This window comes from Schistocerca piceifrons, chromosome 8 (assembly GCF_021461385.2).
Source record: "Schistocerca piceifrons isolate TAMUIC-IGC-003096 chromosome 8, iqSchPice1.1, whole genome shotgun sequence".
NCBI classification, from domain to species: domain Eukaryota; kingdom Metazoa; phylum Arthropoda; class Insecta; order Orthoptera; family Acrididae; genus Schistocerca; species Schistocerca piceifrons.
The window spans coordinates 319,201,016-319,212,956 of NC_060145.1; the positions used below are offsets into that span (position 1 = coordinate 319,201,016).

General features: G+C 43.0%; 1 protein-coding gene across 1 annotated transcript in view; it reads right to left on the bottom strand.

Annotated features, from left to right (window-relative positions):
* Positions 1-8,675, bottom strand: part of LOC124711814 (synaptotagmin-7-like) — a 540,385-nt gene extending 531,710 nt beyond the window's left edge. Inside the window, exon 1 of the mRNA XM_047242038.1 lies at positions 8,114-8,675. Within this exon, the coding sequence (XP_047097994.1) occupies positions 8,114-8,200 (87 nt within the window). The 5' untranslated portion in view covers positions 8,201-8,675. The remainder of the gene's footprint in view (positions 1-8,113) is intronic.
* Between the last annotated feature and the right edge of the window lie 3,266 nt (positions 8,676-11,941).

Sequence of the window (11,941 nt, forward strand, 5' to 3'; positions counted from 1 at the left end):
ACAGCGTGGACGTGAACCGTATGTGCAGTTGACGGACTTTGAGCGAGGGCGTATAGTCGGCATGCGGGAGGCCGGGTGGACGTACCGCCGAATTGCTCAACACGTGGGGCGTGAGGTCTCCACAGTACATCGATGTTGTCGCCAGTGGTCGGCGGAAGTTGCACGTGCCCGTCGACCTGGGACCGGACCGCAGCGACGCACGGATGCGCGCCAAGACCGTAGGATCCTACGCAGTGCCGTAGGGGACCGCACCGCCACTTCCCAGCAAATTAGGGACAGTGTTGCTCCTGGGGTATCGGCGAGGACCATTCGCAACCGTCTCCATGAAGCTGGGCTACGGTCCCGCACACCGTTAGGCCGTCTTCCGCTCACGCCCCAACATCGTGCAGCCCGCCTCCAGTGATGTCGCGACAGGCGTGAATGGAGGGACGAATGGAGACGTGTCGTCTTCAGCGATGAGAGTCGCTTCTGCCTTGGTGCCAATGATGGTCGTATGCGTGTTTGGCGCCGTGCAGGTGAGCGCCACAATCAGGACTGCATACGACCGAGGCACACAGGGCCAACACCCGGCATCATGGTGTGGGGAGCGATCTCCTACACTGGCCGTACACCACTGGTGATCGTCGAGGGGACACTGAATAGTGCACGGTACATCCAAACCGTCATCGAACCCATCGTTCTACCATTCCTAGACCGGCAAGGGAACTTGGTGTTCCAACAGGACAATGCACGTCCGCATGTATCCCGTGCCAACCAACGTGCTCTAGAAGGTGTAAGTCAACTACCCTGGCCAGCAAGATCTCCGGATCTGTCCCCCATTGAGCATATTTGGGACTGGATGAAGCGTCGTCTCACGCGGTCTGCACGTCCTGCACGAACGCTGGTCCAACTGAGGCGCCAGGTGGAAATGGCATGGCAAGCCGTTCCACAGGACTACATCCAGCATCTCTACGATCGTCTCCATGGGAGAATAGCAGCCTGCATTGCTGCGAAAGGTGGATATACACTGTACTAGTGCCGACATTGTGCATGCTCTGTTGCCTGTGTCTATGTGCCTGTGGTTCTGTCAGTGTGATCATGTGATGTATCTGACCTCAGGAATGTGTCAATAAAGTTTCCCCTTGCTGGGACAATGAATTCACGGTGTTCTTATTTCAATTTCCAGGAGTGTATTATTTGTTGCAATGACTGCATGTGATTTTATAAATTCCTGCTTTGTTAAATTTCTCTGTGGGATGTGAGATGTTATGTATCAGTTTCTTTTTTAAGTTGTTGTCGGTGGCAAAGTTGATCCTGATGTCTGTTTTTTTAAAACAGCATGGCTATTTTATCTAATACGACACCTAAATATGGTAATGTTATGTACTTGAGTGTTTGGATGTTGTGTGAGGAAGCTTTGTCACATTGTTTGTTGTTACTTTTAGTTGTGCGTTGTGATAGTGTGTCTATTTCATGGTCATGACAGTATTACAATAGACAACAATCTCAATGTACAACATAATTTAGAAAAGAGCTGGAAAATGGACATCTTGGAAATATTCATCCTTGGCCACATGGGGAGTAATGAGATCCTGAGTATAATGACAGATTTGAAAAATCCACATATCTTTTCCAATTTCACTACAGTACTCCTAGAATAAAAGATAAATAAAATGTTAGTCGTTTGACTCTAGCCCCAGCAGTAGTACAGAAACACGAAAGTAAATAGTTTAAATCATGATGTGTTCAATAATACTATAACAGGTGCTCAATTTGTAATGTATTTCGTCACCCTACATCTGTAATACGATAACATGACGTGCAGAAGACATGTAAACATCTGACACCACATAGATCGACAATTCGCTAGTCAAATCGAAACCAGCTGTATTTCGATCGACATCTTGTCCACTGCACTACAGAACTGTTTGTGATCGTGTTTACAAGTTACTGCTATGTTAGTGACAATTTAAGAACAGTGACCAAGAGAGCCACGGAAATGGAAACACCTCAGCGCATCACAACGAGACTGCCACGCCAGAAGAACAAAGATAACCACAGCATTTACGAAAAGACTATGTAACATCAGTATGACCTTATTGTAAAGTTGTTTTTGTAAATAAGTAATACAATAGTTGACAAAGTTTGTGACTGGTAGCGGTAATTTAAAAAAAAACCTTTACATATTTATTGAGATAGTCACGGTCGAAAAATAGTCAAAATGGCCCCATGGTCCTGCCCCCTTCTTCTTGTCAACATTTTTGTTATGTTCCTTTCTTCACCGATTCGACCTCCTTGTTCCTTTCCTTATTAGTCCACATATACTGATCAGCCAGAACATCATGACCGACGACCTACTATCGATACAAACCCGACCAGACGACAGCAGTGTCACCTGGCGAGGAATGACTGCTAGCCAGACACACACACGGTGCATGTAGGACCAGTGAGAGTGCTGTCCGTCTGTGGAATGGAGATGGCGCGTTTGACTGTGGGCAGGTTGCGATGGCCCAGAGGCTCGGCACGAGCATTTCGGAAACTGCACGACTTATCAGATGTTCGAGGAGTGTCCTCCACAGGCAACGACCAATGCATGTGCCAATGTTGGCACCACGACATAGGGAACTATGAGTGAAATGGACACGTGACCATCGGCACTGGACGTTGGTGCAGTGTCAGAGCATTGCATGGTCTAATGAATCCTGATACCTTATTCACCACGCCAATGGGAGTGCGCGAATCCGTCGTCTCCCGGGGAACAGCTCCTTGACATCTGTCCTGCGGAACAGAGACAAGCTGGCGGCGGCTCCGTTGTACTCTGGGGAGCTCGTACAAGGCACCATGGCTGCCAAAGAGTAACGTACACTGGTTGCAGACCACGTTCACCCCTTCATGACGATCATGTTTCTCGACGAGAGTGACATTTTTCAACAAGATAATGTGCCATATTACAAGGCCGGGAGTGTGATGGAGTGGTTCGGGAAACACAGTGGCGAGTTGATGTGCTGAACCAGATCGAAGGCATCTTGGATGTAACTGAACGTGGCGTCAGAGAATATCACCCCCGACCTCCAAAATTACTGGAACTGGATGACTTTTGAGTGTAGATATGGTGCCAAATCCCTCCAGCGACATGCCAAGGAATAATTGCTTCCATGCCACAACGCGTCGCCACTGTGACCCGTACCAAAGTTGGACATCTTGGCTATTAAGTAGGTGGTCATTATGTTGTGGCTGATCAGTGTAATTATCAACACTCTTCTGTAGCATCACATCTGAAACGCCTCGATTCTCCCACACCCAATAATTAATTTCCATAGATAACTGTGATAGAAGCGTACATTCTAAATAATTTCTGTCTAAAATGAGCCGGCCGTTGTGGCCGAGCGGTTCTAGGCGCTTCAGTCCGGAACCGCGCTGCTGCTACGGTCGCAGGTTCGAATCCTGCATCGGGCATGGATGTGTTTGATATCCGTAGGTTACTAAGGTTTTAGAGTTTTAAGTCTAGGGAACTGATGGCCTAAGATGTTAAGTCTCTTAGTGCTTAGAGCCATTCGAACCATTTGTCTAAAATTAAAGCCGACGTTTGATACTAGTAAAGCCCTTTTGACCAGACATGCCCTCTTTGACTGTGCTACTCTGGTTTTTATATTCTCCTTGATTCGTCCGTAAGCTGTTATTTTGCTTCCAGATTAGCAGGATTCCTTCATTTCATCTTCTTCGTGATTCCAAATTTTGATGGTGATTTTATTTCTGTTCTCATTTCTGCTACCTTTCATTACTTTCGTATTCCTTCGGTTTAATCTCAGTTCTGCGCTTGTTAGACTGTTCAATCCATTCAATAGGTTCTGTATTTTTTCTTCCCTTTCAGTGGCGATAGCAACGTCATCAGCTAACCTTACTCTTGACACTGTTTTATTCTGTATTTTAACCCAACTTCTGAACTTTTCTTGTTGCAATGAAATAATAATTCCTCACATTACGCAAATCGTATTCAAATCTCACTCCGAAACGCACATTATTAGTCTGAATTATTACAGTACCCGAACAGACTCAGTTAATAATCAGTGAAAGCTATTTGACATGGCGATCGACGTTTGAAACTTTTATTCTCTGACTTTGATCACAGTTCATTACATCTACGGAGGGAATCACACTCCCCCCCCCCCTCCCCAATCTCTTGATTTTGTAATCATTCACTGTAAGCACGGATGGTTCCATAATGTTTTGCAACAATTTTAAGAAAATTACCATCTTTCTCGCGTGCGAGAAAATTGTGTTAGGGCTGCTGCGACTTTGAACGAATACGGCATACTCCACAGAGCATAATGTAGTAAGGATTGATGAAGACGGAAAACATGTAATAATAGGTCTCTTACTTCAAATTGAATCATTCCATCTTATTGTTGCAATGCGCTTCTGTCCGAAAACTGGTTTGTTGCAGTTCTCCACGCTACATTATCCTGGGGAAACCTCTTCATCTCTGCATAAAAAATGCAACCTGTATTTATCTGAACACATTGGTCTACCTCTATAACACAAAACTAACAATCACTTGATGACTCAGTATGTGTCCTATCAACTGATTCCTTAATTACGTTGTGGCATAAATTTCTATTCTTCCCAATTCAGTATATGTTTACTAGTTATACGATCCATCAGTACACTATTCAGCATTCTTCTGAAACACTACGTTTCCAAAGCTTCAATCTCGTCCTGTAGGAACTGTTTATCGTCCACGTTTCACTTCTTTACAAGGCAAGGTGAATTGAGGAATATAGATGTAGATGTAAAGGTAGATCATAACGACGGTGGCAGGAAGTAGTTGTAAACATTCTCCTGTGCAAGATGTCGGTTCCATGAAGCTTAATTTTCGACACAGCTTTGTAGTTCAGTCGCTGCAATAACTTTCCACGGCATACATTTTTGTAGAAAATTATTGTATTTTTGTAGTCCACAGAGTTTCACCGTCTCTTTTGATGATTGTCGACATCATTACTACCTTTCTTAAGAGTGTTGTTACTGAAGGAGCCTGCAATACTTCGTCAACGTAGTTCAAATGGCTCTAAGCTTTATGGGACTTAACATCGTCAACGTAGTCTCATCGTAAATTTCAGTCTTTGATTAAGTGCTTTCTTTGTGGTACCATTAGTACCGGATCTGCTGCTGAAACTCTGATTGCTAGAATAATTAATTTCTCTAACTGTGCCATCGAATTGACTACAATCTTCTGGCTGTACTCTGGAGTACTGTTATTAGATTACACTATGAAATAAAAAGTAATACAAAACATCTGAAGGAATTAAAATCACTAATACAACAAGTCTGTGTGTATGAATGGTCCCACTCTCAGATATTAATAACGCGCTTTAACTTCTATTGTATACAACTCCCATTTTTTTCAGCACTAAAGTTGTGGGCGCTGTAGAACATCACGATATACCTGAAAACCTGTAAATAGTCCGTATCAGTTTATAACGACAATGATAAGACTATTCTAGAAGTAACTAATGACTGAAACCGTGCCTCTCACGGAACGGAATCATTTAAATTCTAAAATGACATTTCCTAAATATTACTGCTATTGGGTGAACGGAATTTACGATAGTGTACAAGAGACGTCATTTAACATAGCGACCTACAAACTCTTTGCAAATGCGTCAGTCCAATAGCTGCTATTTTTTATCGTATATTTTATTAGTGAACGTCTGAAAGGAACGAAAACAAGAGTCCCTGTAAATTACACAATGGATTTTTTTCCGAATTTCATAGTCAAACGGAGAATGGGAAACGGACAAATGGGGTACCAAGTTAACAAGCATGTGGTCTAGTTTCACAAAACAATATTTAACTGCGGAAAATAGTCAGGGTAATTAAGAGAAATTGAATGATTTGAGAGAAAAGTCAAATCTTTCACAACAGTTGCTCATAGATATGCAAGTGAAATATCAAACAGTTCATCTCCTTAAGGCCTTGCTATTTTGCACATAAAAAGTTTTATTTGTGTATCATTTAACTGTCTAAAGGTCTTCCAATGAATCAAACACTAAATTTACAACATTTCGAGAACATGACATGCTAGAAAGGTAAATTATGTGTCCAAAATTTCATCTCGTCCAGGCGCACATGTTTTGCTTAAAAGTTGCATTTTGCGTGACTTCCTTCGAAACAACGACCAGATTTAAGACATTTCTAGAACTGCAGGCACTAGATAGACACACGAGGCGTCAAGAATTTCTTCTTTTCGAGGGCTCGCTATTTTCCACATAAGAAGTTATATTTTTATGGCATTTAATTGTCGAAATGGTTTCTTTCGAATGAAACACTGCATTCACGACGTTTCGAGAACAGAATGCGCTAGGAAAGCAGATAAGGCGTCAATAAGATTACACCTTCTGAACAAAACTTCAAAATAAAGAAAACTTTGAAAATCAGTCAAATTTTTTGTCAATGATTGGTCTAAAAATAAGAAATAAAATGGATTAGAGAAACATCTGACGCGCCTTTGAATCATGTTCCAAATCGCTTTTAGACAAGTCATTTCACAAAACATTTGACCGATTACTTTTTCAATTTTCTTTTAAAGAATGCTGAGCGCTTTTGCTTCAGCATTGTGAAAGAATCACAAAGGTAAATCCTTAGTGCGACACAGTGCGAAGACGGTGAGCTCATTTGATATCTCCCTGAGTTTACTAGACAGTAGTTAATTGTGCCAGACGTTTAGTAACCACTTAATGGGAGAAAGAACATATTTCTAAGAACCAGTACATTGCTCACGCGGGGATTGCGAATTTGTAGTCACATTAATTATCCAGCTACATACTTTTCCATCTTTATTAGTCAATTTAGAATATTTTTGTATATGATCTAGAGAAACCAAGAGGTCTATCGTGGATTGTGGAGATCATAAGTAAAGCTACACAAAAAGGTATGAGCAACATATAGCTCAACTAATTATTAAATGGTACATAATATTATTTTGTGCAATTCGAAATTGTTCCTAGAAGATTTAAATAATACAAAACCGCACCAGTTACTTTTTTTCATGCATAGGGGTTTCAAGGATATATTCTCATTTTCAAGTGCTACTAGTTATATCGACATTGTATGTGATTCGTCCGTGTGTTATTCTGCTTCTTTTGCTCCGCAACCGGTTGTTGATTTAGGTACTGCGCCTCCTCCATTCCACAGAAATTCACACATCACACACACACACATACACACACAAAATTCTTTTATGTAAAATCGGAATACGATGCGTGTGAGTTTCTACACAGTGAAGGAAACATGACATCTAAAACCATTAACGGACGATTTCAGGGCAAGAGATGCGGAACAACATACGTCCAGACATCACATAAGATATATAGTACCTGTGGAAATAGCAGTCTTTAAAAATTTGAATAAATTCCTGGTAAGTGTCGTGCCATGCATTAACAAAAAAGTAATTTATAATTTTATTAATTTTTGACAATTACTCCAGACTTTCTAAAACACTCTGTAATGATCAGTGAGATTAAGTTATTCGGAAAGCTGTGATTACACTGTCAAACATATGAAACAGGTGCCTTCGTTAGATTTTTTAAATTATATATCACTCACGATCCCTGTGCTCTTACCTTCCAGTGGATGTAGCAGTTTCTATGCAATTCCTGGAATGTATACGAGGATCTGGTTTGCATGCAATCGGTTGTTGACTGCTATTCGTCTGACACGAAGTACATAACTTGGTAACAATGGTAAAATATCTACACGTGCACTTTACAATCTGTCAGTCCACGTTAAAAAATGACTGAACCGAAATATTATTTTATTTTAGTAGAACTGCAACAACAGTACTGCAAAGATTCTAAAATATAACGTTGCTGACGTGAGGAAGAAAATAAGTTGTAATGTACCGTCTTGGACGAACAAGATAGATAACAGGCGAAGGCCAAGCAGCGTAATACAAAGCCGAATAAGAACAACTACTAGAATACGCAGAAGAAAGTGGAGAAGCAGGCATATTGTAGCAGTGCAATCAGAAGAGAAGAAAGAAGATTGGGAGCCGCTGATTTTAAGTTTCGTTAGGTGAATGCGAAGCTATAATTGATGTATAATCTGATAGACTAGATGAGTTTGGCAGTCGACTTACTAGATGCGGTCCCTGCACCACGGTGATGGTTGGGACCCATGCTGTGGCAACTGGAGGCTGTGGTGATGGCTGTTCCATCTGCACCATGGTGTCGTCGGGAAGCTACTCGCTGTTTGCTCCACACGCGCCGACTTGGGGCAGAGTCCCTAGTAGGAGGCCTTTCAGGTGGGAGATGGAGACTACAGGATTCGACGCTCCTTTTTACCCTACTGCGATTCTTGTGCGCGAACCCTGCAGTTCTGTCTGAGAAGGAATGTGTAGGACGTTTATTCCAAGTGGTGAGCGTAAGCCACAGAATTCCAGTTTTACTGTAGGCTGGTTTGGAGTAGTAAACTCAGAAATGAAACTACACGTTCGAACTCGTGTGGAAAACTCAGTTTAGCATGCTCTACTGTTATCGATGTTTGGTGAGCCTCGTGGGAAATAAGGAGCAAGTTAATGTGGCTAAGTACTTAGACTGTACAGTGGGCACTTGGAAGAAGGGATGAAATAATGTTGGATGGGGTGGTGTAGGCGTCCGCAGGGACCAGCGGGCAGCGCAGCTGATGCTGGACTCGTCTTGGCGACTGTCTGGTGCGCAGTGTTCCGTGAACAGCTGAGCGGCGCGTTACACTGGCTGTCGGTGGCGCCGGCATGTGCTCTCGCCGGCCTCGGCGGCAGTCGGCTAACTTCGGAGCTCATCGCCGCTGGGCGTAGCGTGCGATGCTATACGAGCACCGTGACGCCGTCCACGCCTGCGCGAAAGGCGTGCGTGCAAACATACCCCCGAGAGATTGCTCTTTTAGTTAGAATCCATTGTTCTACAACTGCCATTATTTTAACGCACTTTTTTCATAGAACATGAAGAACTAATCTGAATCTCTGCATCTATACAAATACACCGTAGGCCAATGTACTGTGTGTAACGGAAGGTACGTCGTGCTATTATTAGCAGTTCTATTTATTACTCCATTGTCGTACTGAGCGAAAGTAAAATGTCCTGCGCTGCCATTCTCAATTTCTTGATCCCTACGCGACATAAACGTTTGTGGCAACGTAAACGTTGCACAGTTTCCTTCTAACACAAGGTTTCGAGTCTTTCTTCCGAGGATTCCCATTTAATTTGCCTTACCATCTCTGTTACACTTTCGTATGGGTTATATGGCCCTGTTATAATCGTAGAAGCGCAGCTCTGAATGTCTTAGAGTCTGTTGTCACGTCTACTGTATAAGGAGTCGAAACACTAACAAAATTGCATAATCGGTCGCGGAAGCGTTTAAATGGACATTTGAGTCGAAAAATGGTCCATGTCCCATTTTGCCGTTTTTGAGCTGAGTACTGCTTCTTGCAGTCGAAAAAGACATTTGTCAGCTATTAAAAATAACAAAAATGAAAGGTCATGGTTTGGAGTGCGTATTTACTGGCTACCTGTTATCAGATTTCTGGATTTACAAGACTGGACGACAAAAGCCGAAGCGATCGAATTATGAAGGTCTCATACGTGGATGTTGGCTGTGGCCGCTACTGTCCAGTATATACAGTGGTAACTAAATAAATAGCCGGCCGCTATGGTCGAGCAGTTCTACGCGCTTCAGTCTCGAACTGCGCGACTGCTACGGTCGCAGGTTCGAATCCTGCCTCGGTCATGGATATGTGTGATGTCCTTAGGTTAGTTAGGTTTAAGTAGTTCAAAGTCTAGGGGACTGATGACCTCAGACGCTAAGTCCCATAGTGTTTAGAGCCATTTGAACCATTTTTTTGAACTAAATAAATTGCAGAAATAGTTCAGAAACGGAATTAAAATTCAAGTTGAAAGAATGTCAGCTATAAGATTCGCTGTTGACATTATCCTCAGCGAAAATGAGGAATAACTGCAGGACCGTGTGTTTTCTAGAAATTCAGGGTATGAACATGGGCCAGTTTTTTACTCAAGCAATTAAATCCTCTTCAGGAAAATCTTAGACGATTAGTATTACAGTCCCCTGTCAAAGAAGCAGAAAGTTGGAGACACTGATAAAACTGAAATACTGACACACACTAATTGTGATCTGAATTCCCTGATCTTAAGTCGTGATGGGCTGTAGGAAATACTCACAACAAAATGTAGTTGCATCATCACTCACACATTAGTTACTTTTTCTAACTGAGGGAGAGTACATGTGCATAGTGGCTGAGGATTGTGGGCACGACATTCTTGAAGTGACAAAGAAAACTAATGGATAGAATGAAGTAATCGAATTGATTCGCAACTATGTACAATCACACCAAACTCTTCTTTGCAGACCACAAATCCAAATCATAACAACAAAAGCAAAACATATTTGCATTCGATTTTTCATACATTCACCCATCCCGATTGACTCACTGGATACACCTCGTCCCACTTAATACAACAATTCATGTAAACTGCTGTTTGTTTGAACTTTATTCCGTGTGGTACAACAGCTTTGCACTTATACTCAAACGCCAAAGAAACTGATATAGGCATGCGTTTTCAAATATATGTGGCTGGTCCCGGCGGAGGTTCGAGTCCTCCCACGGGCATGGGTGTGTGTGTTTGTGCTTAGGATAATTTAAGTTAAGTTGTGTGCAAGGTTAGGGACTGATGACCTTAGCAGTTAAGTCCCATAAGATTTCACACACATGTGAACATTTTTCAAATATAGAGATATGTAAACAGGCAGAATACGGTGTTGCGGTCGGCAACGCCTATATGTGACAACAAGTGTCTCGCGCAGTTGTTACATCGGATACTGCTGCTACAGTGGCAGGTTATATCAAGATTTAAGTGAGTTTGAACGTGGTGTTATAGTCGGTGCACAAGGATTGTTCATACCATCTCCGAGGTAGCGATGGAGAGGGCCTTTTTCCATACGATCGTTTCACGAGTGTACCGTGAATACCACAAATCTGGTAAAACATCAAATGTCCGACATCGCAGCGGCCCGTAAAAGATCATACAAGAACGGACCCACGACGACTGAAGAGAATCGTACAACGTGACAGAAGTGCAACCCTTCTGCAAATTGCTGCAGATTTCAGTGATGGGCCATCAAGAAGTGTCAGCGTGTCAACTATTCAACGAAAAATCATCGATATGGGATTTCGGACCCGAAGGCTCACTCGTGTACCCTTGATGACTGCACGACACAAAGCTTTACACCTCGCCTGGGCCCGTCAGCACCGACATTGGACTGTTGTCTGGAAACATGTTGCCTGGTCCGATGAGTCTCGTTTCAAATTGTGTCGAGCGAATGGACGTGTACGGGTATGGAGACAACCTCATGAATCCATGGACCCTGCATGTCAGCAGGGGACTGTTGAAGCTGATGGAGGTTCTGTAATGGTGTGAGGTGCATGCAGTTGGAGTGATATGGGACTCCTGATACGTCTAGATACGACTCTGTCAGGTGACACGTTAGTAAGCATTCTGTCTGATCACCTGCATCCATTCGTGTCCATTGTGCATTCCAACGGACTTGAGCAAATACAGCATGACAATATGACATCCCACAAGCCCAGAATTGGTACAGAGTGGCTCCAGGAACACTCTTCTGAGTTTAAAAACTTTCTCTAGCCGCCAAACTCCCCGGACATGAACATTATTGAGCGCAGCTGGGATGCCTAGCAACATGCTGATCAGAAATGATCTCTATCCCCTCGTACTCTTACGGATTTATGGACAGCCCTGCAGGATTCATAGTGTCAGTTACCTCCAGCAATACTTCAGACATTAGTCGAGTTCATGCCAGATCGTGTTGCGGCACTTCTGCGTGCTCTCGGGGGTCCTACACGATATTAGGCAGATGTACCCCGAGCGGTTCTATGCGCTACATTCCGGAAACACGC